Below are 26,560 nucleotides of genomic sequence, written 5' to 3'. Positions count from 1 at the left end.
ATTGGAATTTATAATCTAATTTTTTAGCATTTTACAAAACAGCAATTTTACTGATATTCACTCAAACAGAAAACATGTAGTCACACCCATAAATGCTAGCCAAAAATTTTCCTCGCTGAATCTTTGTCTGAACTCACCCCTTTCAGCGTGGCTCCCAAACTACAAGCGAACTGCTGAGCCACAGCAAATGTCTGGCTTGTCTCTGTAATAATGACTAAAGCGCTCACCCTGCAACTTGTTGCATATGGGCGAAACTTTCTGTGCTTACATGGAGCCCTACTGACTTCGACAGGGGTCTGCCTGCGAAAAGACACAGGACTGAGGCTGTAGTCATTCAGTACTACATTAACAACATACTGGCTCTTAAGGATTTAAAGTTTTGGAAAGAATTTAATGCCAAAAACTAACCTTGAGAAAACACGGAAGTTAATTTTAACTTTCTTATACTGTGGTGTACCGTAATGCTCACTAGGACACTATGCCAACAGGTATATCAATAATGGAATTTGAAAGACACAAAGCTTCTGCAAACATAACAAATGTTGCTCATCAAAAGCCATTAACTACACAACCCTAGAAGGAGCATGCCTTATTCTCAGGGGTAATATTTCCTTTTCAAACTGGGCACAACACACCCTGCTTTTTTAATAACATGAACTAATTTAATTAAAACTGCTGATGCTGTGTTTTACATTTACAACCAGTACACAATTCAAATAATAATATCAAAAATACACATCTGCAACAAACTGGAAAAAGAATCAAGACAATTGGAAAAAAATACTTTTTCATCTTTATGTAATATTGAGTATTGGTGTTAGTTTCTTTTCTCAAATTATAGTTTTATTATAAAAAACAAAAGCAGTTATGATGGTTACTTTTGTCCAGAGGTCTTAATTGTAGACACTTGACTTTTCTTCTCGTGTGCTAACTTAAAATAAGATGTTCACATTTGAGTTGCATTCAGTGAGTTAAGAAAGGGTTAAGGGATCGTAGCATTTCACAACCTTCCTCAACATGGCTGTGCAGCTCTCCTCTGCCAGGGCATTCTGGCTTCTCTAAAGTATTAAGAAAAATAAGCTCTTTGTTTGTCTTGTGCTTTTTCCAATCCATGTTTTCTCACTGTGGCTAAGCTATTCCTGCTTTGCTTGAGTTTGCTTTTATTTCTTTTTCCACTTTTTCATCTTATTTGCTTGTTTGCCATTATTTTTCTTCAGTTTCTTTGCAGCCACACCTTCATTTCTAACAGGCTTAGCTGGCAAGGGATTGCTTTTTGTTTCCATGGATACTGGCTTTTCATTGTTGGGTGTGTCTGTGTGTGCTTTTGCCCAATTCATCTAGAAGCATTGGGGAGAAAAAAAAGAAAAAAAAAGTATTAGCTACTTCAATCTGCATTAAACTTTAAACCTAAGTATCTAGAGGCTTATATTCAGAAAATTGCCAGCTACATCTAGCCCACAGAGCAGTCCTTAAGATTATGTCACATTTATACAATAGATTAATCTAAGGAACCCCTTGAAAAAAAAAAGGAACAAACTAAGCTACCAGAAATACTGTTTGGATATTCTTTACTTTTTAAAATGTCACAGCATTTGTACAAAGTATTAGAGTTAACAGTTTGGCTTTGTCAGTGGAAATTTTCACAGTTTGCGAAATGCATTGTTTACTCACTGCCCTATAGGTTGGGACTCTGACAAATTCCATCAGAGGCTTCTCCAGACCTAGATAACCAGTTCAATATAAGTTTAACATTGTGTTACACTAAATCAGTTTACTTGTGGTTTAATTTTAGAAGACATGGTCATTTTCCCAGTCTGATAAATTCTTTGGTAAAATTAATTTCTAACAAACTTATTAAAATGTATATCTTCATGCTAACTTAGTCTGTGAAGTAACAGAAAACACACACTGCGTGAAGTTGTTCATTTTTACTAAAAAGGAACAAGCCACTCAAATACAATTATGTTTATGTCTGAGAGACCATAATCATATTTTCCTAAATAAAAAGTAAATCATATGCCTTCAGACAAGGACTGACATATGGCTCTTATTTTAAAAATAGCCTTGTATAAAAATAAAGGTAGCCATTTCCATGATTATTTCACTGTTTAAAAGGACATAGTTTAGGAATGAGAATTTGAGTAACGCCCTTTACCTAAGGCTCATCTTAAAAAGCCACCTAAATTGTAATTAGAATTTCTTCAAAGGCAATGGAGTTATGTGGGACCAGAAGCAGGCAACAAGCTATTATATCTGCAATATGTTGATGAGAATTTGGCTCTCTTGATCTTACACACTTCGGGAACTAGGTTGGGGGATTTTTTCTTCTTTGTGGAACAGAGATACTGTTGTTTCTGCAAATGCTCTTTATAAAAACAAAAACCAGAGTATATATCCAGAGGCTCTCCCTTCCCAAAAGAAGCAAATCAGGGTATCAGTGAAATCAATATGGGAAGAGGAACAGTTACGTAAACTTTTGTTTAAAAAAAAAAAAAACCAAAAAAACCAACCCACCCTCCTGAGATAGTTTGAGGGGAAAAAGCGACCAAAAAGGACAGCACAAAAATCCACCTCCAGAGCCAAAATTAGGAGGGAGTCCTTGCTGCAAACATTTTAGTCCCTATTTAGTTGTGCTTGCAGAATGTTGCTACACCAGCTATGGATGCTCCTAGCGAAGAACCTGGCTCACCCCTTACACTGTCAGCAAGTATTGTTAGCCCACGCAAATTCAGCGAGCAAAGCTTCACTTCAGAACTTTGCTAGATATAACTTCAACACCAAACTGTGAAAGAGCCATGTTTTAAAAATCCATGTCAATCATGATGGCGTACCTGGAATACCAGCTAATTCTAGTTACTCATTAAATAAGCAGGACTAGTTCTAGGTAAGTGAATTTGTTATTCCTGCAGTGTGTTCTGTACACTTGAGGGCTGTGGAATGAATTTTTCAACTAAGTATCTTAAGCCCAAAGGTGACAGACTAGTAAGCTATCTGTAACCTATGCAGCAAATTTGCTTATTTCAACTCAGCCAACACATTTATTTGCATTTAGTGTGGTTACTTACCTTCTGTTTTCTCATAGTTTCTTGGGGTCTAGGTGGAAAGGTGCATGGGACTCTTCCGTGATTAGCGTGATAGGGTAAAGGAAGGTTGGGATCTAATGGTACCCATGGAACGGAGAGGGTGGAAGGTATATTAGGCAGACTGCAGTGAGCTTTATGTAAATTATATGATGCTCTGGTCACTTTCCCAAGACAGCTCTGGTAGATTGCAACTGATGAATCTCCTGAAGCATGAGTCAATAAGTAAGAGCCCTCCTGCAAACTAAAGCACAGTCACATCACAAATCAAAATTCAAGACTTACTAAAAGGTAGAGTAAATAAAACAAAAAGTATTTTTGCTTCTTAGTCCAACCATTTAATCTGTTCATAATCAGAGATGGTAAAAACAGTAAATGGCTTCTGCTGGATAAAGACTTGTTAAAAAAGAAAGGAGAACATAGCTGACACAGTGGGGCATCAAAGTATCTAATATTTAACTTTACACCTAAATAACGTATATAATCTGCAACCTGTTTATAAACTAAGGAATTAAAAAATGTATGGCTGAAAATGCTAATTTATCTTCCATTTGTGTACTATTATCATTAATTATTTAGGCCCTGATTCAGCTAAGCACTTAAGCACATGCTAAAATCCATCCCTATTCAGCAAAGCACATAAATCATTAGAAAGCACAATGATGAAAGTATAATCATGAATACATACACTGGAATCTTTTTTAATCCACCCAGGATTATGTAGGTTTATAGAAAGTAAAGGCTCTACCAATTCCCCATGTCATGTCATAAGATTGGACCCAAAAACCGCGAAGCTCAAAATTTAGAATGTAAAGTAAGATGCTTCACATACATGCATGGCAAGAAACTGGCTTTATGAAACAAATTTCATATTTCCAAAGTGGCTAACAGCCTGAGAAAATTTTAGCAGTTAAATAGAGCAAAATAAAGTAGAGAACAAAACCGCAGAGAACCTGTGAAGACATATGGAGAAAAACTGTGCAACTATAAGTAAGGACAAGTGAAGCCCTGGAGGGGGATAAAAAACAACAATCAGTTCCAGCACAAGCAAAAGGTTAGCAAAGCAAAGTGTAAATGTGCCCTTGAAGCACCAATAATGTTAGAGCCCAATCCTGCAAACTCAGTGAAGTGAGAAGTGCCAGTGGGATTTACTGTCTGAGGAAGGTCTACTCTTGAGTAAGGGGGCTTGTAGGATCAAATTCTTATTTTGTACCCTATCTTTTGTACATAAAAAGTAACCCTAAATGCTTTACAGTTTATTTATAACTGTATTATCGAAGTTAAAATAGAAAGTACAGCAGAAGGGTAGACAATCACGTTACAAAAGAAAAAAAATGATCTTTGGAGCTTCTGGGTGTTACTGCAATAAATATTTAACAGTAAAAATTACTTACTCAATCACTTTCTTCAAGATATGTCGAAATATATTTAATGGATTTGCAGGCCTGTGGATAGAAAATTCACAGAAGGTAAATTTATAAGCCAAGATTTTCAAAAGTGACAAGTGATTTTGGGAACGCAATTTGAGACACCCTGAAGGGATCTGATTTTCAGTAAGTAATGTTTTGATAATCAGGTCCTTTAAAGATGACTCAAGTTGCTCATCTAATAAACAGAGGCACCCAAAGTCATTAGTTGTGACTGGAAATCTTGGCCATCACACTAAACAAAGCATTTGGGAGTCCTATTCTAAATTTTAAACTAAAGCAAAAGGATGAAAGCATGGTTCCACTTACACTCAGTGGGAGCTTTGCCACTTACAGATTAAGATCAATCATAAGAAATGACTTGGAAAAGTCAATTTTGTTAATTCTGAAGCTGTTTCATCTTGATTTTTTAAAAATTATGACAATAAAGTTTACTTACTTAAATAATCCAAATTTTTCTCTTAACCGTTCTGGAGAAATCTCTTCAAGCATAATGAGCTTTGACGTAAAGGCATCAATATGTCCTGAAAAAAAAAATTATTAATTGAATCTCTTCAGTAAAGAAATAGCACGAGGGAACAAATCTGGTAAGAAAAGACTTTATTAAATGTGTGTGTAGAAGCCAAATCCAATTTAAAAGACAATGTTACAAGTTTTACTTATCTGAAAAAGTCAATCAGGTAAAAAGCATTTCTAACCATTAACGCACTCTGTATAAGTAAGTATTTGAAAATGAAACTCTATATTGCTGTAAGTTTTCTCTAAATATAGATGTCCATGCTCAGGCCTGTACTTCCGAACTATGCTGGACAGAAAACAAAATCTAAAAATCTGGCCAGTTAAACAATCTCAGGAGCAGGTGGGCTGCACTTATTAACCAGCCATATCCTGCCTCTAAAATCCTGATGGAGTTCCCACTGACTGTGACCGTGCTCATTTTTGTGATGGTGTTTTGGGTATTCTGCATTAAACTTATTATTTTTATTATCATAGTGGCTAGGAGCCCCAGTCATGGACCAGGACCTCATTGTACCAGGGGCTGTATAATCATACAGCAAAAAGACAGTTCCAGTCCCACATACCATCTAAGTATAAGACAGACAGAAACAGACATACCAACAAGGGAGTACAAGGAAACAGCAAGACAATATTGGTCAGTACAATAAGCAATAATCTCAGGGAAACAGCAGTCTAACCATTGCCAAGTTTTTTGTAGACCTCACAACAAAGTAGAGTTTTAAGGAAGGTTTTGAGAGAGGATACTAAGTTAGTTTTGCAGATGTTTACAGAGAGCTTCTCCCAAGCACCATAGCTTGACTTGTCAGTTTCAAACAAACTGTTTTGTGATGAGAATTATTATGTTTCAGCACTTTACAGACTATGTGGGCTTTTCCTCTTGGGTTATATCTATGTTTGCTTTTATACTGAACTCCTCATTGTGTAATCCAAACACCTGGGTTCCTGTTTCCCTTTTCTATCTGGATTTTTCTTATTTGAAAAATTGTAATTTGCAAGTCTGAGTTTGCCATTGGTGACAACAATCTTGCTAAAAATGCTAAAAGACCACTTTGACACAGATGTAAACCAGTGATTCAAACTTCCCGGCTTGTCAAATTTTAAACAAGAGCAGGTCAGGAGAATGGTGAGGGTTGGCTAGTCAATCAGATCCACTGGCCCAAGACAACATATTGAGAGAGCTCCTTCCTGGAAAACCCCCTCTCATTCTAGCTTCCATGGGAGAGCAAGAGAAAATATTATATATTTTGTGGACTTCACAAGCTCATTACAAATCTGCACTTGTAGAACCAAGGAATTTTAAAACAACCATTATATTCAAATTGCTCATCCCAGTTATTTTACATTCAATGCCAAACATTAGGTAATCCATTATTTGATGTTGTGGAAGATTATTGAATAGACGTCATTATTTTTAATGTATTAGAAACTGTAAGAGGACAACTGGCACAGAGCTGCTCTCATTTGACTCGGGAAAATAGTAACCTAGTCTTTTTTATTAGCTTTTATCTAGGTACTTATGAAGGCCTGAAAATACCTTAATACACCATAAAGGAATGACAAGAAAGGAGACAACTAAATTTTTTTACCTTTTTATCAGCTGAGAAACAACAGCTCCCATTTTAAACCAAGGGAGCTGATCTCAACTTTATTTACTGTGCTCACAGCAAGCATGAGTGTCTCTCTTTGGAAACACATGATACAGAGATAGTTTGCTTTGTTGCAAACCTGGAGCAACTGCACATCAGTGTGTGTCTATGCAGCCACTGCAGTGTACCCCTGCAATAGTGACTGCACAGATTCAATTGACCTCACTCTGGCCTACCTCAAGGCTCCCCTTCGCACAGAGAGGTGAGTTGAAATCCCTTATTCTATGCCATTGATCCATCAATCCCACTCCCCACAGTATAGAGTCCTGTGGGGGTCAAGGAACACAGAGGGCTTTGCATAGGCCTTCAACCTAAACGAAAGCAAATTTGCAAGTATTTAAAGGTAAACAAAGTAATCAGCCTACATCATATCAGAATCTCAATAGCACTTTACTCATTTTAAGTGCCTATCAACGTTTACATAACTACAAAGCAATAATGTTAATGTTGCCAAGGCATTATGGCTTAGATTTGCATTGAACATAAAGTGCAGATACACTCATCTTTTTCAGGCTGAAACTTAAATTATTTCTCAGCCAACAAGATGAAACCGAGCACATTTCATTATGGGAAGAGGCCAGGAACCATGTATACAGTAGGTTCCAAGGGAACCAGTACTCCAATATCAATATATTATACATACACATAAAGCTCTAGCTTAAAGTCATCAAAGCCGGCAGACAAACGTGTACATTTAGGTTGGACACAAGCTGCAAAAATCAGTCTTTATTGTTCCATTTTATTGGTTTTAAATAGTTATGCTAACTGCATTGTGGTTGTCCTGGGATCCCACGACACAAAGAGGAAAACTACTGTATCACTTGAACTGTTTCTCCCCCACAGGTTAGAGAAGGTGAGAATCAACAGCCAACATGCTGGCTTCACTGCCCTCTCAGACCCCACCAAAGCTATAACCCTGCCGAACTTCCATGGAAGAGCTTCTGTGTAGACAGACAGAAGAAGGAAGCATACTACAGAAAGGGAACGCCCTTATTTCATGGAAGTAGGCATATTGACATCTTTTATTTTCTGGTATCACTCCCAGGAAGAGGATGGTTGCCAGTATCATGCTAGTAGTTTATCATATATTTTAAATTACAAAGTATCTTAAAGAGGGTATTAGTATCATTAGGACTGGCAGTCATGTTTCAGAGCAAACACTATTTTTACCTCAATGCTACATGCTACTAGAAATGTAACCCGATAGACAGAATTTCACTAACAGTCTTCCAAAACACTTTTAGTCATAGCAAAAACAATCCAAAAGTGCAACACTCTAGGTTTATTTCCCACAGTGAAGCAGAAGAATATAGAAAGTGATCAATGTTCTTTTGCAGGAAGGTTAAAGGGATTCTGTCAATTTATGTCTGTGTGTGTCTACCTACTATTACAACTGCCATCTAGAATTACTATAGATGAAAGATTAGTGACAGAATATTTTCTTTTTTTGTTTACTTGATGAATATGACAGCACTCTATGTACAATCAGTTTAATTGTTTCCCCTGCCTAGGAACTGATCCTTTAAACCCTTACAACCATGATTTTAAAAAGGTCTATGGAAGTGAAGCGCTCAACTTTCCAACTGACTTTCAATGGAAACTTTCCAACTGACTTTCCACCTAACTCTCTTAGGCCCCTTTGAAAACACCCAAGCCTATATGCATAAATTTACTCAGAAGCATAGTCCACAGAGACTACTCGCGTGAGTAGAATTATGCCCATAGTCATTTATTTTCCCATTTGTGGGGTTTCTACACATAGCAATGGAGAGAGAAGAAAAAAAACAATTAAAATAGGAAAATGTGGTAGTAAAACCCATTAAAATTGAACGGTGAATTCAGACGTGAGGGTTACTTTTTAAAAAATTAACTAGATTTCACTCTATACTTTTAAGATTAGGATAAAAAGGGAAGTTTGTATGTAAAGGTTAGGATAAAAATAACTCAGCAGCTCTAAGAGACAAATACAAAATCTTTTGCTATGAAGCTGTTATGTGTGTGGGGGGGAGGCTGGAAAAGGGTGGTGGTGGAGGAGAGAACCACCTAAAAGGGATAAACTCAGAGAACAACTGGAACCACAGGCCACAACAGTTGCTATAGAAACTAACAAAATAAGACAAGCTTTTTCTACAACAGGAAAATGAAGCAGTCCTAACGGTAGAACATTCATTCTCTGTACAAACAGGATTTCTCTGACCAAAAGCTGAGTGCCAAACTCATTTAAAAATACATTTTTGAACAAAGTAGACATCACATCTGCTGTAAATTGCCCTATTTATTAGCTAGCAGCAAGTTACCAATATAAAAATGACCTATAAATCTTAGTTAGGGATCCTCGTTACGTTAATGTGGGCCACATTGCATATATATGTAAGACCTGGCTATTACAGATTTGACAAAAGTTTAGTCAAAACACAGGCAAGCTTCTTCCTGCAACTCTGGGGAAGGGAGAGGCACAGCTCTACTTCCCTGCCTCTCTATAGCTCTGGAGGTCAGAGATGCCCAGGGCCGGGTGCTCTGCCTCCCTACACCCAGAGCGTTTGGCTCGGAGGAAGAGGACCCACGGTTCCAGGGCCTCTGCCTCTCCAGCAGCCAGACTGGAATGGCTCTTGTCAATTTCACCCTGTGGGTGGCTGGGAAAGCAAAAAATTCCATTTTGGTTCTCCTGAAACAGACGTTTTCTTTAAAACACTTTCCATGGAAAATGTGACATTTCTGATACTTTTGAGAAAGTTTCTTGCCAAAGTGGGACAAAACATTAAAATATTTGCAGAAAGGGATTTTTTTTCCCAGCCAGCTCTACATATATGTAGTATTTTCTGTTATTGAAATAAACACTTAACAAAAACTACGTTTCTATTCACAGGATATGCCCCATGGCCACGTTAACTGTGTTGTAGGAAGTTTAAGTTTTGCATTTCCTGATTTCAAAATTTTAATTGTACAATCATGAACAAAGCATTAGACATTTTTTCCTTTGTAAGAGCTGTTTGTGGTTCCTGGAGAGACAAGCGTTTTGAGAAAGCCACACCTCTACAAAATTAAGTCCTAAGTATTCCCAGGCTGTCACCCTGGCTTTAACCTCCTCCTATTTTCTAAGTTCCAAACTACATCCACTATATCTCCCACTGAAGATTTGTATTTTTCCACAAGCTCTCTCTTTACTGATGCATTCCTCCCATTCCATTCCTCCCATGCCATTTCAACCAGAAGTGGCTCCTCCCCTTCTTTTTCACATGTTAGAGGACAGAGAATATTGAGCCCCTTTTAGTCAGGGTTGTTTCTAATCACAAGGCATATTGGGAAATAAGACCACAGGCGTCAGATAGACATGGGTGGGGACTAGCACACTGTTAGTTGAACATTTTTTCATCTGAAGTAGGAGCAATCGCTTGGCGGAAAATGCTTTGTTATTCTAGGTAAGGTAGTTCAATGTTCAAGTCTTCTGGGGGAAAATTACAGATAAAACTAGAAGTTTTTGTCTACTATGTGATCTGATACTCTCTCCCTCATGTTAGGAGCTTTTGCTTACAGATAACAAGACAACTGAAATCCTAATATTCTACATTCAATGCAATCTCTTAAAGATGTTTAGTGTTTCACAATTTTAAAACACAGAAATAGTAAAGAAAGGTTACAAAATGTTTGTACAGAATGCAGCAAAACCACAAACAAGAAAATTATTCCCAGTTCCTTATATTTTTGAAACTGTACAATATTTTCAGTTTTTGTAATTACCTGAATGAAAACTTTTGCACATGAAGTGTTTAAAGTGGAACAAGCAGTTTCAGAAAAAAGCAGGAATTGCTCTTGCAATTGTGTTTTTTTTTTTTTAAACTTTGACATATTAAAATTAAATATGTGAGTCACAATGTCTGGGATAGAGCGAGGTCAAAGGGGAAATTCTGTTTGCTATGACACAGTCTCACTCACAAAGGCTAGAGCTTAGAAGAGGAAGGCGGATTCAATGATAGAACTTATTCAAATTCCCTTGCCTTTTATTTCATTCTCCTTTTATTCATCATCAATGGGTTGAACATACAGGAAGTATTGCTCATCTCACTTTAAAAAAAAAAAAAAAATTTTGGCACTTTAACTTTTCCCTCACTATAACATCAAACCAAATGACTCAATATCATCTTAGCCAAACACCTAATCTCTCATTGCAATATGTAAATACTGTTTTGTTAACAAGCATCTTTAACATTGTGGTTGAAATTGCAATAGGTAATAGCAAAGTAATAAACTAAGAGGCCATAAGTGAATAAATCAGTAACCAAATTAAGAAAAACACCATTCTTGTGATTAAAATCACAGGTACAATTAATTTGTATGTCTGAGCATTGGACAAGAATATACACAAACTTACCAACATAAAATGAGCATTTAGAATGCAACAAGCTCTCTGTCCACAACCGACATATTTCACTTTCTGTAAGAGCTTCTACTCCATAATAGGCTTGATATTCTACTTTTGGCAATATGTAAACTGGAGTATGCTGTAAGTAAAAATAATATCAGCGAAAAGGCCATTAATTATCTACATGTTATTACAGCTCCTTAATTACTTTTTAGTATTTGACAATCATCACAGGCTTCTAAGTATCACTCACTCAAGAAGCAAGAGAAATAATTACACAGGATTTTGGTACAACAGAACATTTTACATGAAACACTGTAAATTTAAACAAATATTATATTAAAGAAAGGTGAAAAATATAAGAAATAGAAAAATGAATCTAAGTAAGCTTTTATGTATAAGCAAACTACAATCTAATAATTAGGTACAGTTATTACGTCTCTATGATCTGCTGCCATCTCCAGGAATTCAAGAAAAATTAGACAATTGTTCTATTTCTGAATTAACCTATTAGAGGGAAAGGAAAATGCCATACATATTGTATACCAAAACCACATTTAAAATCCAAAAATATAATTTCCATTTTAAACACTAACATTTTGTGTTTAAAATACATAGAACATCAGTTTTCCTTTTATCTACAATGAATGGAAATAAAGCTTCCCCCCCAACCCTAAAATTCTTTCAGAAGTTTAGCGTTTGTACGCACAGCTTTAAATTTCAGCAGATGGAAGTACAACTATTAATAAATAACAAAGCTCATAATTATGATTGTGAATGAAAGCAGAAGCCCTGAAGAGCTGACAAAATGAGATGTTAGAAGTCTTCAATCTACATGTTGACCTTCCCATGGAAGGCTCCTCCACTATTAGTATAAAGTAATTATTAATTTTTAAGATTTGAAATTGAGTGCAAATACTAAAATCTCGTAAATCCCAAAATCAACGCTTACACTTCAAAAAATTATCCTTTTTAGGGAAACGTGTTAAAACCTCTGTTAACATAAACCTCCCCCCAACACTATTGTCCCTCAAAGCTTGAGGGAAAATGTGCAATACCCTAGCAACAAGCAAAAAACAGTCATCATCAGGATTTAAGCAATGTATTAGGTAGTTACTTACAAGCATTTACAAGAAATGAGTTAGTATCTAAACAGCGATAATTCCTCCAAATAACATACTGATCAGTGTACCTTGGGGAATAATCAAATCATAATGGAGACTGAATTCTGCATTAACAGAGATAGGCAATATGCTCACATATTCCAAGAGTCTCACAAACTGTATGTGTTTTCAGGCATGAGGTAACATGCCAAGTTCATTAAATGAAAGACTAGAGGATCTACTCAAAGCACAGGAATCCCCATATAATTTCAGAGTAAGTTTTTGATTCCCAGCTAGGCAAAGTCTACACTGGAATATTAGGAATTCCCATGCTACTAAGATAGACTTTTGTTTCTCAAGTGCAACAATCTGCTGTGAAACATTTCATAGCAGCTTTTTTAACAGAACGAAGTGGGTCTGTGGGCCTTCTGGAAACAGAGATATGATCTTCTGGCCCACCTGCAAACCAGAACCTCCTATCATCCCTCTTTGTGTTCTGGGAAACTCTACGGCCTCCTCCAGTCTTTCTAGCAGTTTGGGACCATTGCTCCCAAACCATCATGACTACCTTTATCTTTGATTGGCAAAGTACAGAAAAAAAAAGACGCGACAAAGCATTGTAGGAGTGACATGAGAAAATGCCACTTAAAATTTTTCTCCCTACTTCATTTCATTCAATATCACCTAATACATCGGTTCTCAACGAGGCCTTAGGAGTCTATGAGCAGGTCTCAGGGGGTCCGCCAAATAAACCAGAGAGCAGAGCTGGCGTTAGAGCTGATGGGGCCCAGGGCAGAAAGCCCAAGCCCAAGCCCAGGGCAGAAAGCCCTGCCATGCGGGGCAGAAGCCAAAGCCTGAGCATCTTAGCTTCGTAGGGCCCCCTGTGGCATTGTGCCTTGGCAATTCCTCTGCTTGCTACCCACTAACAGCAGCCATGGCTTTTATATGCAGAAAAACAGTTGTGGCACAGGTGGACCGTGGAGTTTTTATAGAATGTGTGTATGTGTGTGTGTGTGGGGGGGGGGGTCCAGAAAGAACAAGCTTGAGAACCCCTGACCTAATATACCAGTATCAATACCACCCAGGGTTACCGCCACCTCCTCTCCAATTCTAGCAATATAAAGGCTCCCCTGGTGGTGCTGCTAGGTCTGTTACAATGTGTTTCATCTGCCAGTGCAGTTTCCTCCCCCCCCCCGCCCCCCCTCTCCTCACCAAGATGCAAAAGGAAGGAGGAGTGAGCATTCTATAGATTTACATGAGGGATCTGCCATAGCATAAAAAAAGCAGAAGGCGGGGTTCCCTGATGTTTTAGTGAAAACCCTACTCCAATTTTATCACAGGGAAACCAAGGACCTCTACTGAAATATAGGCAGGGCTGGCAGCAATGCTTATCGTTAAGGTTGCTTAATACTTTCGATTACAAGACCCTGGTTTCATTTGCTTATAACTTTGCCGAATTTGAACCAATCAGCTGCAATTTTCTGTGTCTGCTTCATGCTGACTTTTCTTTTCAAATTTCAGCATGAACGGTTGAAGCATTTCCAAGAATGGGTTTGGGGGGAAATGTGTTGTTTTTCTTAAGTTAAAACACACTTACATGCTTTGTAGCAGGGACTTGAAATTTGGCAGGCAGGTCACTCTGATGCCAGAGAGGTACCTTTTGCTCTCTTCATGAAAATTTTCTTAAATTTTGCTAAATTATAAGCTTTTGAAAATCATAATTTGCACATGCTCAGCACAGGTTTGTCTGGGGCTGGCAACAGAGGTGTCTCATACTCCCCATCTAGTATCTATCTCACAGAGAACACCCTACTCCTCCCAGTTACTCCATTAGCTGCAGTGGTCAAGATGTTTATGCTGTGGATCTAAAGGTCCCAACCCTGCTGATGACCCATGTGAGGGTCAGTACAGTTCCACATCAGGGAATTTCTGGTTGATGTGCTCTGTTTTGGGGGGAGGGGGTGTTTCAGTTCACTTTTTTTTTTTTTTTTTTAAGTCAATTATATTTTTCACAAAAAGGTAAAAGAATTTTAAGGTTGCAAAGTCAAACACTAAAAAATTTAAGAAATGCCAGAATTAAGGGGTACCTATGCAACCTTAATTCAGCCCTCTTGTACACATGCAATTCCTAACTTTTGAGTGCTTGATTTTGGAACCTAAACATTGTAGTGTTTTTTTTGTTTTTTAATATGATGCATAAAATAAGAGTCCTTTGCATTTCTACGAGGAGTCTGGTGGCACCTTAAAGACGAACAGATTTATTTGGGCATAAGCTTTTGTGGGTAAAAAATCCACTACTTCAGATGCAGAAGTGTTTTTTTTAATCCACAAAAATTATTGCCCAAATAAATCTGTTAGTCTTTAAGGTGCCACCGGACTCCTCGTTGTTTTTGTGGATACAGACTAACACGGTTACCCCCTGATACTTTGCATTTCTGCATCATCTTCCTAGGATCTAAATGCAACTTACAAATACTAATATTCCCACAACTCTTGTGAGGTAATTATAATTATTTCCATTTTACAAGTGTGGCAACTGAGCGTACAGTTGAGATTAACTGACTTGCTCAAGGTCACACAAAGTGTGAAAGCACGAGCAATAGAGCCGCGATCTCCTAACTTCTGATCCTATGCTTCTGATCCTATGCTTCTGATCCTATGCTTAAGTCACAAAATTGCCCTTTATGTACTACATTCCCTCCTCATAGCCTCCTTGCTCCAACCAGTACAGTGCTTATACTTAGGGTTGCCAGGCATCCTATTTTCAACTGGAACGCCCGGTCAAAAAGCGACTGGCGGCTCCAGTCGGCACTGCCTAGTGGGCTGTTAAAAGTCTGGTCGGCAGTGCAGCGGGCGCCCAGGGCTAAGGCAGGCTCCCTGTCCGTGTGGCTCCCAGAAGCAGCTGTCAAGTCCCTGTGGCCCCTAGGCACATGGTCGGCCAGGGAGGCTCCACGCGCACAGCCCCCGCCCCGAGAGCCGGCTCCGCAACTCCCACTGGCTGGGAACTGCGACCAATGGGAACTATGGGGGTAGCGCCTACGGGGTCAGGAGCAGCGTGCAGAGCCTCCTTGGCTGCCCGTGCGCCATGGGGCCGCAGGGACCTGGCAGCCGCTTCCAGAAGCCACGGTAAGCTCCGCCGGAACTCTGCACTCCCTCCCACACCCTAACTCCCTGCGCTAGCCTGGAGTTCCCGCCCACCCCTGAACCCACACCCCCAGAGCTGGAGCCCTCACCCCCCCCCTGCACCCCAACCCCCTGCCCTCTCTCACAACCTGAACCCCTCATTTCTGGCCACATCCAAAGCCAGCATTTGTTTTAAACCTTAATAGGCAGCAGGTTTAAAACAAATACAAGGAAGTTCTTCTTCACGCAGCGCACAGTCAACTTGTGGAACTCCTTACCTGAAGAGGTTGTGAAGGCTAGGACTATAACAGCGTTTAAAAGAGAACTGGATAAATTCATGGTGGTTAAGTCCATTAATGGCTATTAGCCAGGATTGGTAAGGAATGATGTCCCTAGCCTCTGTTTGTCAGAGGATGGAGATAGATGGCAGGAGAGAGATCACTTGATCATTACCTGTTAGGTCCACTCCCTCTGGGGCACCTGGCATTGGCCACTGTCGGTAGACAGGACACTGGGCTAGATGGACCTTTGGTCTGACCCGGTACGGCCGTTCTTATGTTCTTATCCCCAGCCCAGAGCCTTTCCCCCCCTGCACCCCAATCCCCTGCCCCAGCCCTCTCCCACACCCCAAACCCCTCATACCTGGCCCCACCCCAGAGCCCACACCCCCAGCCAGAGCCCTCAGCCCGGTGAAAGTGAATGAGTGAGGGGGGACGGATCAAGCAGGGGCGGGACCTCAGGGAAGGGGCAGAGCAGGGGTGTTCGGTTTTGTGCATTAGAAAGTTGGCAATTCTACTCGTACTCCATATTTGGGAGTATGAGGACGATAAATTTGCAATCACACCAACAAAACAGCATTCAAAAATCAAACATGCAGTTAGCCTAACATCAATAAAAACTGAAAAGACTCTAGGTTCATAAATCTCAAGAAACAACTGTGTCCTAAATATGAACATCTGAAAGATCAGAAATGGATAGGTAACACGAAGAGCATTGTTTGTAGGATGGGGCCTATCTTTCCCAACAGGACATTACATTGCGTGCTTTAATGAGACCAAATTCCCATTGTGGGAGTGTCACCGCAGTAAGTAGTGAAGGATCAGACCCAAAAGTACTTAACTGCATGAACCAAATGGGGCTACACAAGTCAAAATTAATCCTTGCCTCTCCCCCTACAGAAAATAATTGCTCAATGGATAGAAATTGGACAGTTACAGAAATGAACAAAATACGAAAGTATGTATTAGTGAGGACTGGATTAAATACATTATAGGAATAAGTGTGTGTAAACAATACAGTAGCGCTTGAGGCAACACCTTTATCTCCTTAGTGCACTTTAAATAAAAGTTCTGTTAATGGAACAAGTTTCAGTCAAGCACATATGTAAAAGGTGCCAAAAGCAGGATATTTACCTTTCTGATTTGTCTTTTATTACAGGATCGTGGCTCTGTCCTTACTTTTTCTACACTGCAACGCACGAGTAACAGCAGATCATCCAGACTGAACAATTTATATACAAGATTGCCATCCTGAGGAGCTGTGTATTCTGACTGGTCTTCAACAAGCATCTTAAGTTCAGTTGGGAGCAATCCTTTTGAAAATAAATAAAACAAAAAATAACAGTCTTTACAAGGCAGGAATTAGATTTTTTCCCCCTCAGAGTAGAATAAAACATTTATTGTATTTTATCTTTTTAGTAAGAGATTTGCAAAACTGTCTTATCAGAGGGGTCGCTTGCTATGTATTTCTAGATAAACTAAACATAGAAAATTTCATGCACCAATCATAAAAGTATACTAAATATTTGCATATATTTTACCCTAGTCACAGCTATTCTTATGCAGACAGAACATTAGGCTGCTGTTCTTATACAAATGTAGAATCAGAATCTGACCTCTGTTGCACCAGTGGACACCTGGAATAACTCCACTGAAGATAAAGTAGTTACTCTGAATCTACACTGCTGTAACATGGCAGATTCTGTCCCAAATACTATCATCATCTGTGGAATCAGAAGAGGTTAGTGAATGTGAATTTAATTCTGTGATTTACTAGGATTGAGAGAGAAAAGATTTAGAATACAGTACACAGCTAGAATCATAGTAGGTAGGAGACCAAACCCATGGCTGAGGGCAAGTGCTACAGGCTTAAAAAGAGTAAAAGACCTAAAAAAAGTGCCAGGGTTGCATGGGTACGGGAACTCTTATTGTCAGAAGCTCATTGTCAGTGTGGTTTAAAATGCATCTACTTGAATTCTAAAATGCAGAATTGCAATTAATAAAACTGGATGTCTTTCTTGGACCTATATAGATTTAGAATAATACATAATTTTTGATGGGTTCAAAACACAGCCACAATGGTGTTTTGGTAGCTGCCATCTCTCAATGTAGGTCTTCTAGATTAACTGCTTTCATTTCCATCAGTGCATATGACCTGTAGTTCTTTGCCTCTATTTCTTTTCAGGTTTCATAACCAAAATAAAGACATTTTTGGGCTTCTGAATCCAGAAGCTACTAAACTAGTGTATAATTTTGTGAAACACCATGTACGTGGCAAGATGTTATTGGATTTGATTTTTAACCTATTTATGCTTCAAACTAAGGAAGCTGACTTTCAGATGTCTCCCTGACCAACAGAAGTTGGTCCAATAAAAGGTATTACCTCACTCATTGTGACGTTCTGTACCTTGGGGGAAAACACCCAGCACCCCCATGTTCATCCTTGTAAAATGATTGTGTGGTATCCAATGCAAAGTTTGTCATGCTGGGTGTCTTCGGAAGGCTCATGATGCACTGAGCATTGTTGTTATGGTAATGTTATAGTAATTGTTGTTATAGTAATATTATGGGTTGTAATTTCATGTATATAGTTATGATGCTGAAAATGTGTCCTCATGGCTTAAGGCAAAAACTCCCCAAGAGCAGAGGGGCAGTTCACAGGAACAAAGGACACTGGCCTAGGCAACAACAAAGGATCTGTTGGACTCTCGAGTGAGTCACCCCACTTCCTTTGGTCAGTTTGGGACTGCGATGAGGTAATGCTCACCTGACCCTGAAGGGGGAGGAGGGCAAAGCCAAGAGGGAAGAAAGAACATGATAAAAGGGAGAGACGTTTGCCATGCTCTTCCTCTCTCTTCCACCTCCATCTACAGACATCACCACCAAGCGACTGAAGCGCTGATCAAAGGGGAGAGCCTGGCTGAAGGGCAACCAGCCAACCTGTGGTGAGAAGCATCTAAGTTTGTAAGGGCAGTGAAAGTGTTGAGATCAGCTTAGAATGCGTTTTGGTTTTATTTCATTTGACCAAATGCGACTTACGTTTTGACTTATAATCACTTAAAATCTATCTTTATAGTTAATAAATATGTTTGTTTATTCTACCTGAAGCAGTGCATTTGGTTTGAAGTGTGTCAGAGACTCCCCTTGGGATAACAAGCATGGTACATATCAATTTCTTGCTAAACTGACAAACTCATATAAGCTTGCAGCATCTAGCAGGCATAACTGGACACTGCAAGACGGAGGTTCCTAGGGTTGTGTCTGGGACCGGAGATATTGGCTAGTGTCATTCGGTTGCACAATCCAAGCAGCTTACATGCCAGAGGCTGTGCGTGAACAGCCCAGGAGTGGGGGTTCTCACAGCAGAGCAGGGGAATGCTGGCTTCCAGAGTCAAGGACTGGAGTGACCTAGCAGATCACCAGATCCAGATAACACCAGGGGAACGTCACACCCATCTTTTCTAATACGCTGGTACTCACACAGCTACAACTACACTGCATATTTCAAATGCTGACATCCTGCATACACCCAGGCCAGATAGTCAGCCCATCCACTGGTGGCACAAAAGGGCCAAAAAAAAAAAAAAAAAAAATCCATTTATGATGCCTCCTAAGAATTACCTCCATGTAGTAGCGCTAGATGCTTAACTGACCCCAAAACTGAGGAGCTGTGAGATGGCATACAAACCTACATTTGCCCCTGTATCTCTGGGCCAAGTGTAGCCTGGATGAACTATCGCATCCAGTTCTTCAAAATCAAGTTTAAACCTATACCTGTACATTTTAAAGAGATTTTAAAAGAACCTTTGTTAAAGGGCCCGTCAGCCTGTTCAGGACCCAAAACTTAAATTTTAGGTAGGTAAGTAAAACTTCATTCAGCATCTCTTTTATGATGCCTTTAATAGAGTTTAAAAAATAAAAACAGAAATATAAACATTTCTGAGGATAATTATCGATCATCTATCTGAAGGAGGAGTAACAGATAGGAAAGGTGGAAATACCTGCTCCAGGCCTGCTGCCAAAAAGGATACAGAAATGTATGGAGGTTTGTCAGAATTACCGTATAATTTTGAATCACCTCAAATGGTTTACTGAACACTTTAGGACTGCCATTCTTTCATTTGGAAGCACAAGTACTCTAACTTCTCCAGCAGCATTGGTTTGCTGGTGTAGCTAGAGAAATCAAAGTTTTAAGTGCCAAACACCTGAATTCGATATTTTTACTGTGTGAAAGCCAAGATACTAAGAGAACAAATTTGTACCCCTCTGTTTGAGGGCATGTGTGAACACCTGAGGGTGTAATTCCCAGGTCGAGAAGATATACCACCCACTCTGATTGAGATAGCGTGCTAAAATCAGAAGAGCAGCTGTGGTGGCACGAGGGCTAGCTGCCCTGTGTTTGTACCCAGCATCTCTGATGCTGCAGCTACACTTCTATTTTTTTAACACCCTAGGCTGATCAGAGCTAGCATGGGTATGTCTCCTTGAGCTGGGAATTACATCCTGAGCTGGAAGGCTAAGAATACGCTTAGAGTGATGAAGAAAATATGAATTTAAATAAATAAAAATAAATAAATAAAAATGGTCTCAATGAAACTACCTTTTAAACCCTCATTTCAGTTTAACTGAAAGTTTCCCCAGGTTTCCTTCCTTTTACTATTTCCAGCACCACTCAGAGAGCTAACTTTCAACCACTGCCTCCCTCTATCCCTTGCTTCTTAGTTATAGGGTTTCCCCTTTCATTACTCAGCTGATCCTGGCTTGCTGGCACAATGGCCAGGAGCATTAACACCAGAAGTAAGAAGAGAAAAACGATGTCCTATTGACTACAAGTTGTAAAATACTCATCTCCTTCTTTGGTCACAAATACCCAAACTTCACCCTCCATTTATTTTCACCACAAAAGGATTAGACAACTTCTTTGGGACTGAAAAGTAGCACTTGATACTGTAAAGCAAACCACCTTCCACCATTTTGCATTGAATGGAACATAAAAAGAGGAAAGAACACTCTGGAAGGACCTGTGACTTGCTGATGGTTGTTAAGCCAGGCCACAGAAGAGATGTCCTACCTGAAGGAAAGGGGTGCAGGGACTTAGAGCTGAGACCAGAGGATGGACAGACAAATAACCCCAAAAGAAGCAGAGAATTAAGCCCTACTGGGAGAAAGACTCCTTTGGTTTGTACTGGGACTTCAGACTCTGCTACCCTAAAAGGGGTTTGAACTTTTGGAATGAGCTGGCCAGAGGGCTGAGTCACATAAACCACCGAACTGGACTCTAAACTCTGTCAGGAAAACTGAGGCAGAGAGGCTACAGCACTGTGTTCTGCCACAAAAATGCACATGGGGCAGTGATGCAATGACAGGGAGTAATTCTCATTTGCACAAATGATAATCAGGTCCTAGATTTTTAGTGAAGATATAAATGAGGTAGAGAATAAATGTATTTCAATATATTTTACAAATAATATGGCCATTTTAATGGACCATGTGTGACACTACACAATATTTGAAGTCCCCCCAATGCTTGAGAAGCTGTTGAAAGACAGGGTCCCTTCTTGGCCTGAAAGCTTAGGTACTGTAACCTTTTTTTTGCTGGCTCAATAGTAAAATAAATCAAATAAAATTTTACCTTCTTTAGACATTTTCCATCAAGGATCAATATAGCTACAAAGATTTTCTGCACATTTTCTGCATTTAAGCAGAGCATCCAAGATTTTCGTTATCTCTCACACACAACAAAGTGCTATTCCAAGCTCCATCACCTCTCCTCCACCCTCAAAAATTAACATATTTGCTACGGCTAGTGCTTTCAACAGGACTGAATTAAGGCTTCTGTGGCTGCCTTATCAAATTCTCCTTCTAATTTTGAATACACTAAATGCAACACTTACCCTTTGGACCTCCCTGAAAATGTGAAGTCCATGTAAGTTTAGGTAAGCTGCTTGTGTTTGCAGCAGGTTCCATGCTGGAAGCTACAGTAGGTTTTGAAGGTGGTGGCACAAGGCTTGGTGTAGGATTAGAACTTTTATCACAATTCACCAGTGGCTGCTCAGGAGCTTTTGGGGAAGGCGGCTTAAGGAGTTCAGTTTGCATTTTCAAAATTTGTCCAAGGGGGTCAAATTCTTTAGACAGTCTTTTGAAAGGTTTTTTGGAAGCAGTTTTTTCCTGGTCTGGGCTCTCTGAAGAGTTAGCCAAGCTACTTGATGAAGTGTGTATCGGGGAGGGTGATTTAGGTATATCTGCTACAGGATTTGGATTAGAACTGAACACAGCTGCTTTGCAATATTCCCCACTTTTACATTCTGTGTCAATAATCAAACGTTCTTCATCAGTATCACTATTGCAAAAAGAAATGGGAGTCTCATTTACTTCTGTAACTTCAGATTCTCTCTTGAAACTATCAGTTTTAGCCGAAGTACTTAACTTTGTACAAGTGTCCAATACTTTGTTTGTGGCCGTACCATGTTGCTCATCATTTAACTCAACTTCATCTGAATCGAGGCCTTTAAATGAGGAATTTTCTTCAGAATCAGTCCACCCGACATCACCATTCGATGATGGCAGCTGTGTCTTGTTCACATTCTGCACATTACTACATGCTGAAAATCCTTGCTCATTAACTTTACTTGTTCCCTCCTCAGCACCATCGCTTACAGTAGTTACCAACTGTTTCTCTATTTTTAGCTTGTCTGATAGAGTTTTACATACGTTAGCAGGAGTATTTTCCGTTTTGGATGTCTTCAAGGGCTTAGATGCTGCTCCAAAGGTCTCCAATTCTGTGACATCATTGTCAAAGTCTAGATCCATGTGGTCCAGAGTCGGAGTCCTCCTTAATTGACAAGCATCAGGAGGCATCTTCATATAACAAAGAAAAATTAATCAACAATAAAGTGCATCATACCAAAGTAAAACAAATTGCTAAATCCAATGCAACAGAGATGCACAAAATGTTGTACCCACCAGACATTATTTTGAAGACCGAAAGAAAAATATTTCAGTAATTTATGTATAAAACACCTCTAAAGCTAAGAGTCACAAGAGCCTTTCAAAATATGAGTAAAGGGAACAAACAATATGAAAACTGCCACCTATGCAAGGCACACAAACAAATATATTTAAAGAGGGCACACATCAGTAACCAGCCTAAATTGGATAGAAGCATTTAAGAAGAGAGAGATACATTAAAAAAAAAAAAAAAAACCCTCCATAATTCAGTGATAATAATGGAGAGAACCTTGTTTTCCCCCCAATATCACTGCAGAACACAAAGATCAAGGAAATAAGCTAGCATATTTTTGAAAAGACAGACAGCTACATACGTTCCACTGAAACATATTTTCCTCAAATGGATTGTCCATCAACACAGCAGAGACTGGAATAATTGAATTTTTGGACATCAGAGAGTTCAGCGGGATTTCATGAAAAATTTGGTTCTTCTCTCTCACTGTCATCTCTTTTTTTGGGAGTGGTGAGTCAATATAAATCACTTTGACTGGTTTGGCACCTTTTAAGAGGAGGAAAGGGTTTATGTTTCCCATATTCTAAAGAAAAATCATTAGGCAATTTAAATATTAAACTTCATCCCTCCAACTTGTGTTCAAAACCATTTTACATTCCTTTCTATTGCTTATTCATTGGGGAACAAATACATCTAAGAAAAGTGAAATTTATCAGGACCCCATGGCAGTAATATGAAATATGTTGACAGTTTACTTCAGTTTCACATATTATTTAAAGTGCTGCTCTATCCTGAAAAGTTAATTTGTAAAATTAGCATTTTGGGGTTTCACATTCATTATCTCTCACCGATTCCCATATCAAATATATTCAGTTTGCAAATAAAAAAAGATGTTTTCTCCAACTGCCAGCCCCACAAACTGATCTAGGGCTCTGAGTGTCAAGCTTGGTTTTTTCCATTTCATGTCTCATTACCAGCAAGGAATGTTCAGCAACCTAAACTATATCCTTAGCCACAGTCAGCTGTAATGCCCTCCTGTTTTTAGACTTTGCCTTAAGTGCAACATTCATATCATAGACTCCACTGTCTTCAGATTATGTTGATACCCTTGAAAATGTAGTTAATTTTACAGGGGGGGGGGGGGGGGAAATCAGTGAAATTAATCTTTACAAAATCATTTGAAGGTAGGGCACACACTTTAAACAAAAAAAGTATACTGAAGAGTTTGGTTATTTCAGAGACTAAGACCACCCTCTTAATAACATCACACATGATGGGAGCCTTTTATGTGATAAAGTGTTAATTTAGCATTCTGCAGATTAAAGTGAAAACCATCAAATAGGTATGCACTGAGTCAAACAGTTACAAACAAGACAATTATGCTTCATAAACAAATACATGAAATTTGCAAATGTTTGTATTCACTTCTTCCAATCCCCTCTTGCCAACTCCCTCCCTGGTATGGAATTCCCATTATCAGGGCTTGTTTACATGAACACTTATTATATAGCAAGCTAAGGTGTGAATCTACCCTGCACCAGCTCATTGCACACTAAAGCTATGTACACACTGCAGCTTAAGTCAGTATAAGTTATTCACATCCCTGAGAAACATAAGCCACCTCTTTGAGCAACGTAAGTTATACTGACCTAAGTGCCAGGAGAAAGCTTCTCCCACTGACATAGCTACTGCCCCTCGTGGGGGCTGGAGTAATTAAGTTGATGGCAGCGCTCTCTCCCGTCGGCTTAGAGTGTCTGCACTAGCAGCGCTACAGCAGCGTAGCTACATTGGTGCAGCTGTGCCACTGTAAGCACTGTAGTGTAGCCATAGCCTAAGTGTCCACGTGGTGCTGAGAACAAAACCTTCTGTAGTGCACTTTGATCTATCCCACTTTGAAATGGGAGTAGATTAAAACACACCAAGGAACTTTTTTAGTGCACAGCACCAGGGTCCATATGAACACAATGTACAGTAGACTGCTGTGGGATAGATTGACACCCCGGCTTGCTGAGAGCTAAGTAAAAGCCCTTGGTTAGCAACTGTAACGGGAGGTGGGATGAAGTATTGCCCTGCCCACCTGACTCCCAATTATTTGTCTCGAGTATTCAAGAAATACTGAAGAAAAAACATTTTTTTTTATTCACACCAAATTTTGAGATTCCATATCACCATCAATTCACAATCCACTGACTTATTAAGACAACATTTTAACTTCTTTAAAAACTGGAGAAAACAAAGTGAAAAAATGGTCAGAAGGTAGTAGACGTAGAAAAATGGGGAAGCCTATATTCAAACTCCTACCAGGATTCATCTGGCAACAAAAATATTTGTATTTGCATGACTTAACTGATTTAGACTAGGGCTGTTTAATTGCAGTTAACTCACGCAATTAACTCAAAAAAATTAATCGCGATTAATCGCAGTTTTGAAATTTATTAAATATTGTGGATGTTTTTCTACATTTTCATTTATATTGTATTCTGTGTTGTAATTGAAATTAAAGTGTATATTATTTTTTATTATAAATATTTGCACTGTAAAAATTATAAACAAAAAATAGTATTTTTCAATTCACCTCATACCTGTATGTGCACCTGTATTGCAATCTCTGTCTTGAAAGTGCAACTTACAAATGTAGATTTTTTTTGGTTACATAACTGCATTCAAAAACAAAACAATGTAACACTTCAGAGCCTATGGAAAACAAAAGCATACAGAAACAGAAGCCTACTCAAAAACAAAACAATGTAAAACTTCAGGAAGTCCACTCAGTCCTACTTCTTGTTCAGCCCTCTTCTTATTTACGATGTCACCAGAAAGTGAGAACAAGCATTTGAATGGCACTTTTGTAGCCGGCACTGCAAGGTATTTATATACCAGATATGCCAAACATTTGTATGCTCCTTCATGCTTTGGCCACCATTCCAAAAGACATGCTTCCATGCAGATGACGCTCATTAAAAAAATAATGCGTTAATTAAATTTGTGACTGAACTCCTTGGGGGAGAACTGTATGTCCCCTGCTATGCTTTACTCGCATTCTGCCATATATTTCATGTTATAGCAGTCTCGGATGATGACCCAGCACATGTTGTTCATTTTAAGAACACTTTCACTGCAAAGTTGACAAAATGCAAAGAAGATACCAATGTGAAATTTCTAAAGATAGCTACAGCATTCAACTCAAGATTTAAGAATCTGAAGTGCCTTCCAAAACCTGAGAGAGACGAGGTGTGGAGCATGCTTTCAGAAGTCTTAAAAGAGTAACACACCGATGCGGAAACCACAGAACCCGAACCACCAAAAAAAGAAAATCAACCTTCTGCTGGTGGCAGACTCAGATAATGAAAATGAACATGTGTCTGTCTGCACTGCTTTGGATTGTTATCGAGCAGAACCCGTCATCAGCATGGACGCATGTCCTCTGGAATGGTGGTTGAAGCATGAAGGGATATATGAATCTTTAGCACATCTGGCACATAAATATCTTGCGACGCCAGCTACAACAGAGCTATGAGAATGCCTGTTCTCACTTTCAGGTGACACTGTAAACAAGCAGCGGGCAGCATTATCTCCTGCAAATGCAAACAAACTTGTTTGTCTGAGCGATCGGCTGAACAAGAAGTAGGACTGAATGGACTTCAGGCTCTAAAATTTTACATTGTTTTATTTTTTAATGCAATTTTTTTGGTACATAATTCTACATTTTTAAATTCAACTTTCATGATAAAGAGATTGCACTACAGTCCTTGTATTAGGTGAACTGAAAAATACTATTTCTTTTGTTTTTTTACAGTCCAAATACATGTAATCAAAAATATAAAGTGAGCACTGTACACTTTGTATTCTGTGTTGTAATTGAAATCAATATATTTGAAAATGTAGAAAACATCCAAAAATATTTAAATAAATGGTATTCTATTATTGTTCAACAGCACGATTAAAATGCAATTACTTTTTTTTAAAATCACGCGATTAAAATGCGATTAATTTTTTTTTAATTGTTTAACCACCCTAGTTTAGACTAAATTACCAGTTTTTTGTGTTTTCTACTGGCAGGAGT

At 38.9% G+C, this 26,560-nt stretch overlaps 1 protein-coding gene across 1 annotated transcript in view; it reads right to left on the bottom strand.

Moving 5' to 3' along the window:
* Positions 1-1,160: 1,160 nt before the first annotated feature.
* The window catches only part of ICE2 (interactor of little elongation complex ELL subunit 2), a 52,095-nt gene continuing 26,695 nt past the window's right edge, over positions 1,161-26,560 (bottom strand). Inside the window, exons 8-15 of the mRNA XM_065411857.1 lie at positions 22,859-23,043; positions 21,431-22,394; positions 16,671-16,849; positions 11,042-11,171; positions 4,947-5,031; positions 4,475-4,525; positions 3,066-3,324; positions 1,161-1,337 (exon numbers count right to left, since the gene is read on the bottom strand). Coding sequence (XP_065267929.1) covers positions 1,161-1,337; positions 3,066-3,324; positions 4,475-4,525; positions 4,947-5,031; positions 11,042-11,171; positions 16,671-16,849; positions 21,431-22,394; positions 22,859-23,043 — 2,030 coding nt within the window. The remainder of the gene's footprint in view (positions 1,338-3,065; positions 3,325-4,474; positions 4,526-4,946; positions 5,032-11,041; positions 11,172-16,670; positions 16,850-21,430; positions 22,395-22,858; positions 23,044-26,560) is intronic.

The sequence above is a fragment of the Emys orbicularis genome, chromosome 10, assembly GCF_028017835.1.
Source record: "Emys orbicularis isolate rEmyOrb1 chromosome 10, rEmyOrb1.hap1, whole genome shotgun sequence".
In the NCBI taxonomy this organism is placed as follows: Eukaryota; Metazoa; Chordata; order Testudines; family Emydidae; genus Emys; species Emys orbicularis.
The sequence above is the reverse complement of the archived record's forward strand: the minus strand, read 5'-3'. Positions and strand labels throughout refer to the sequence as shown.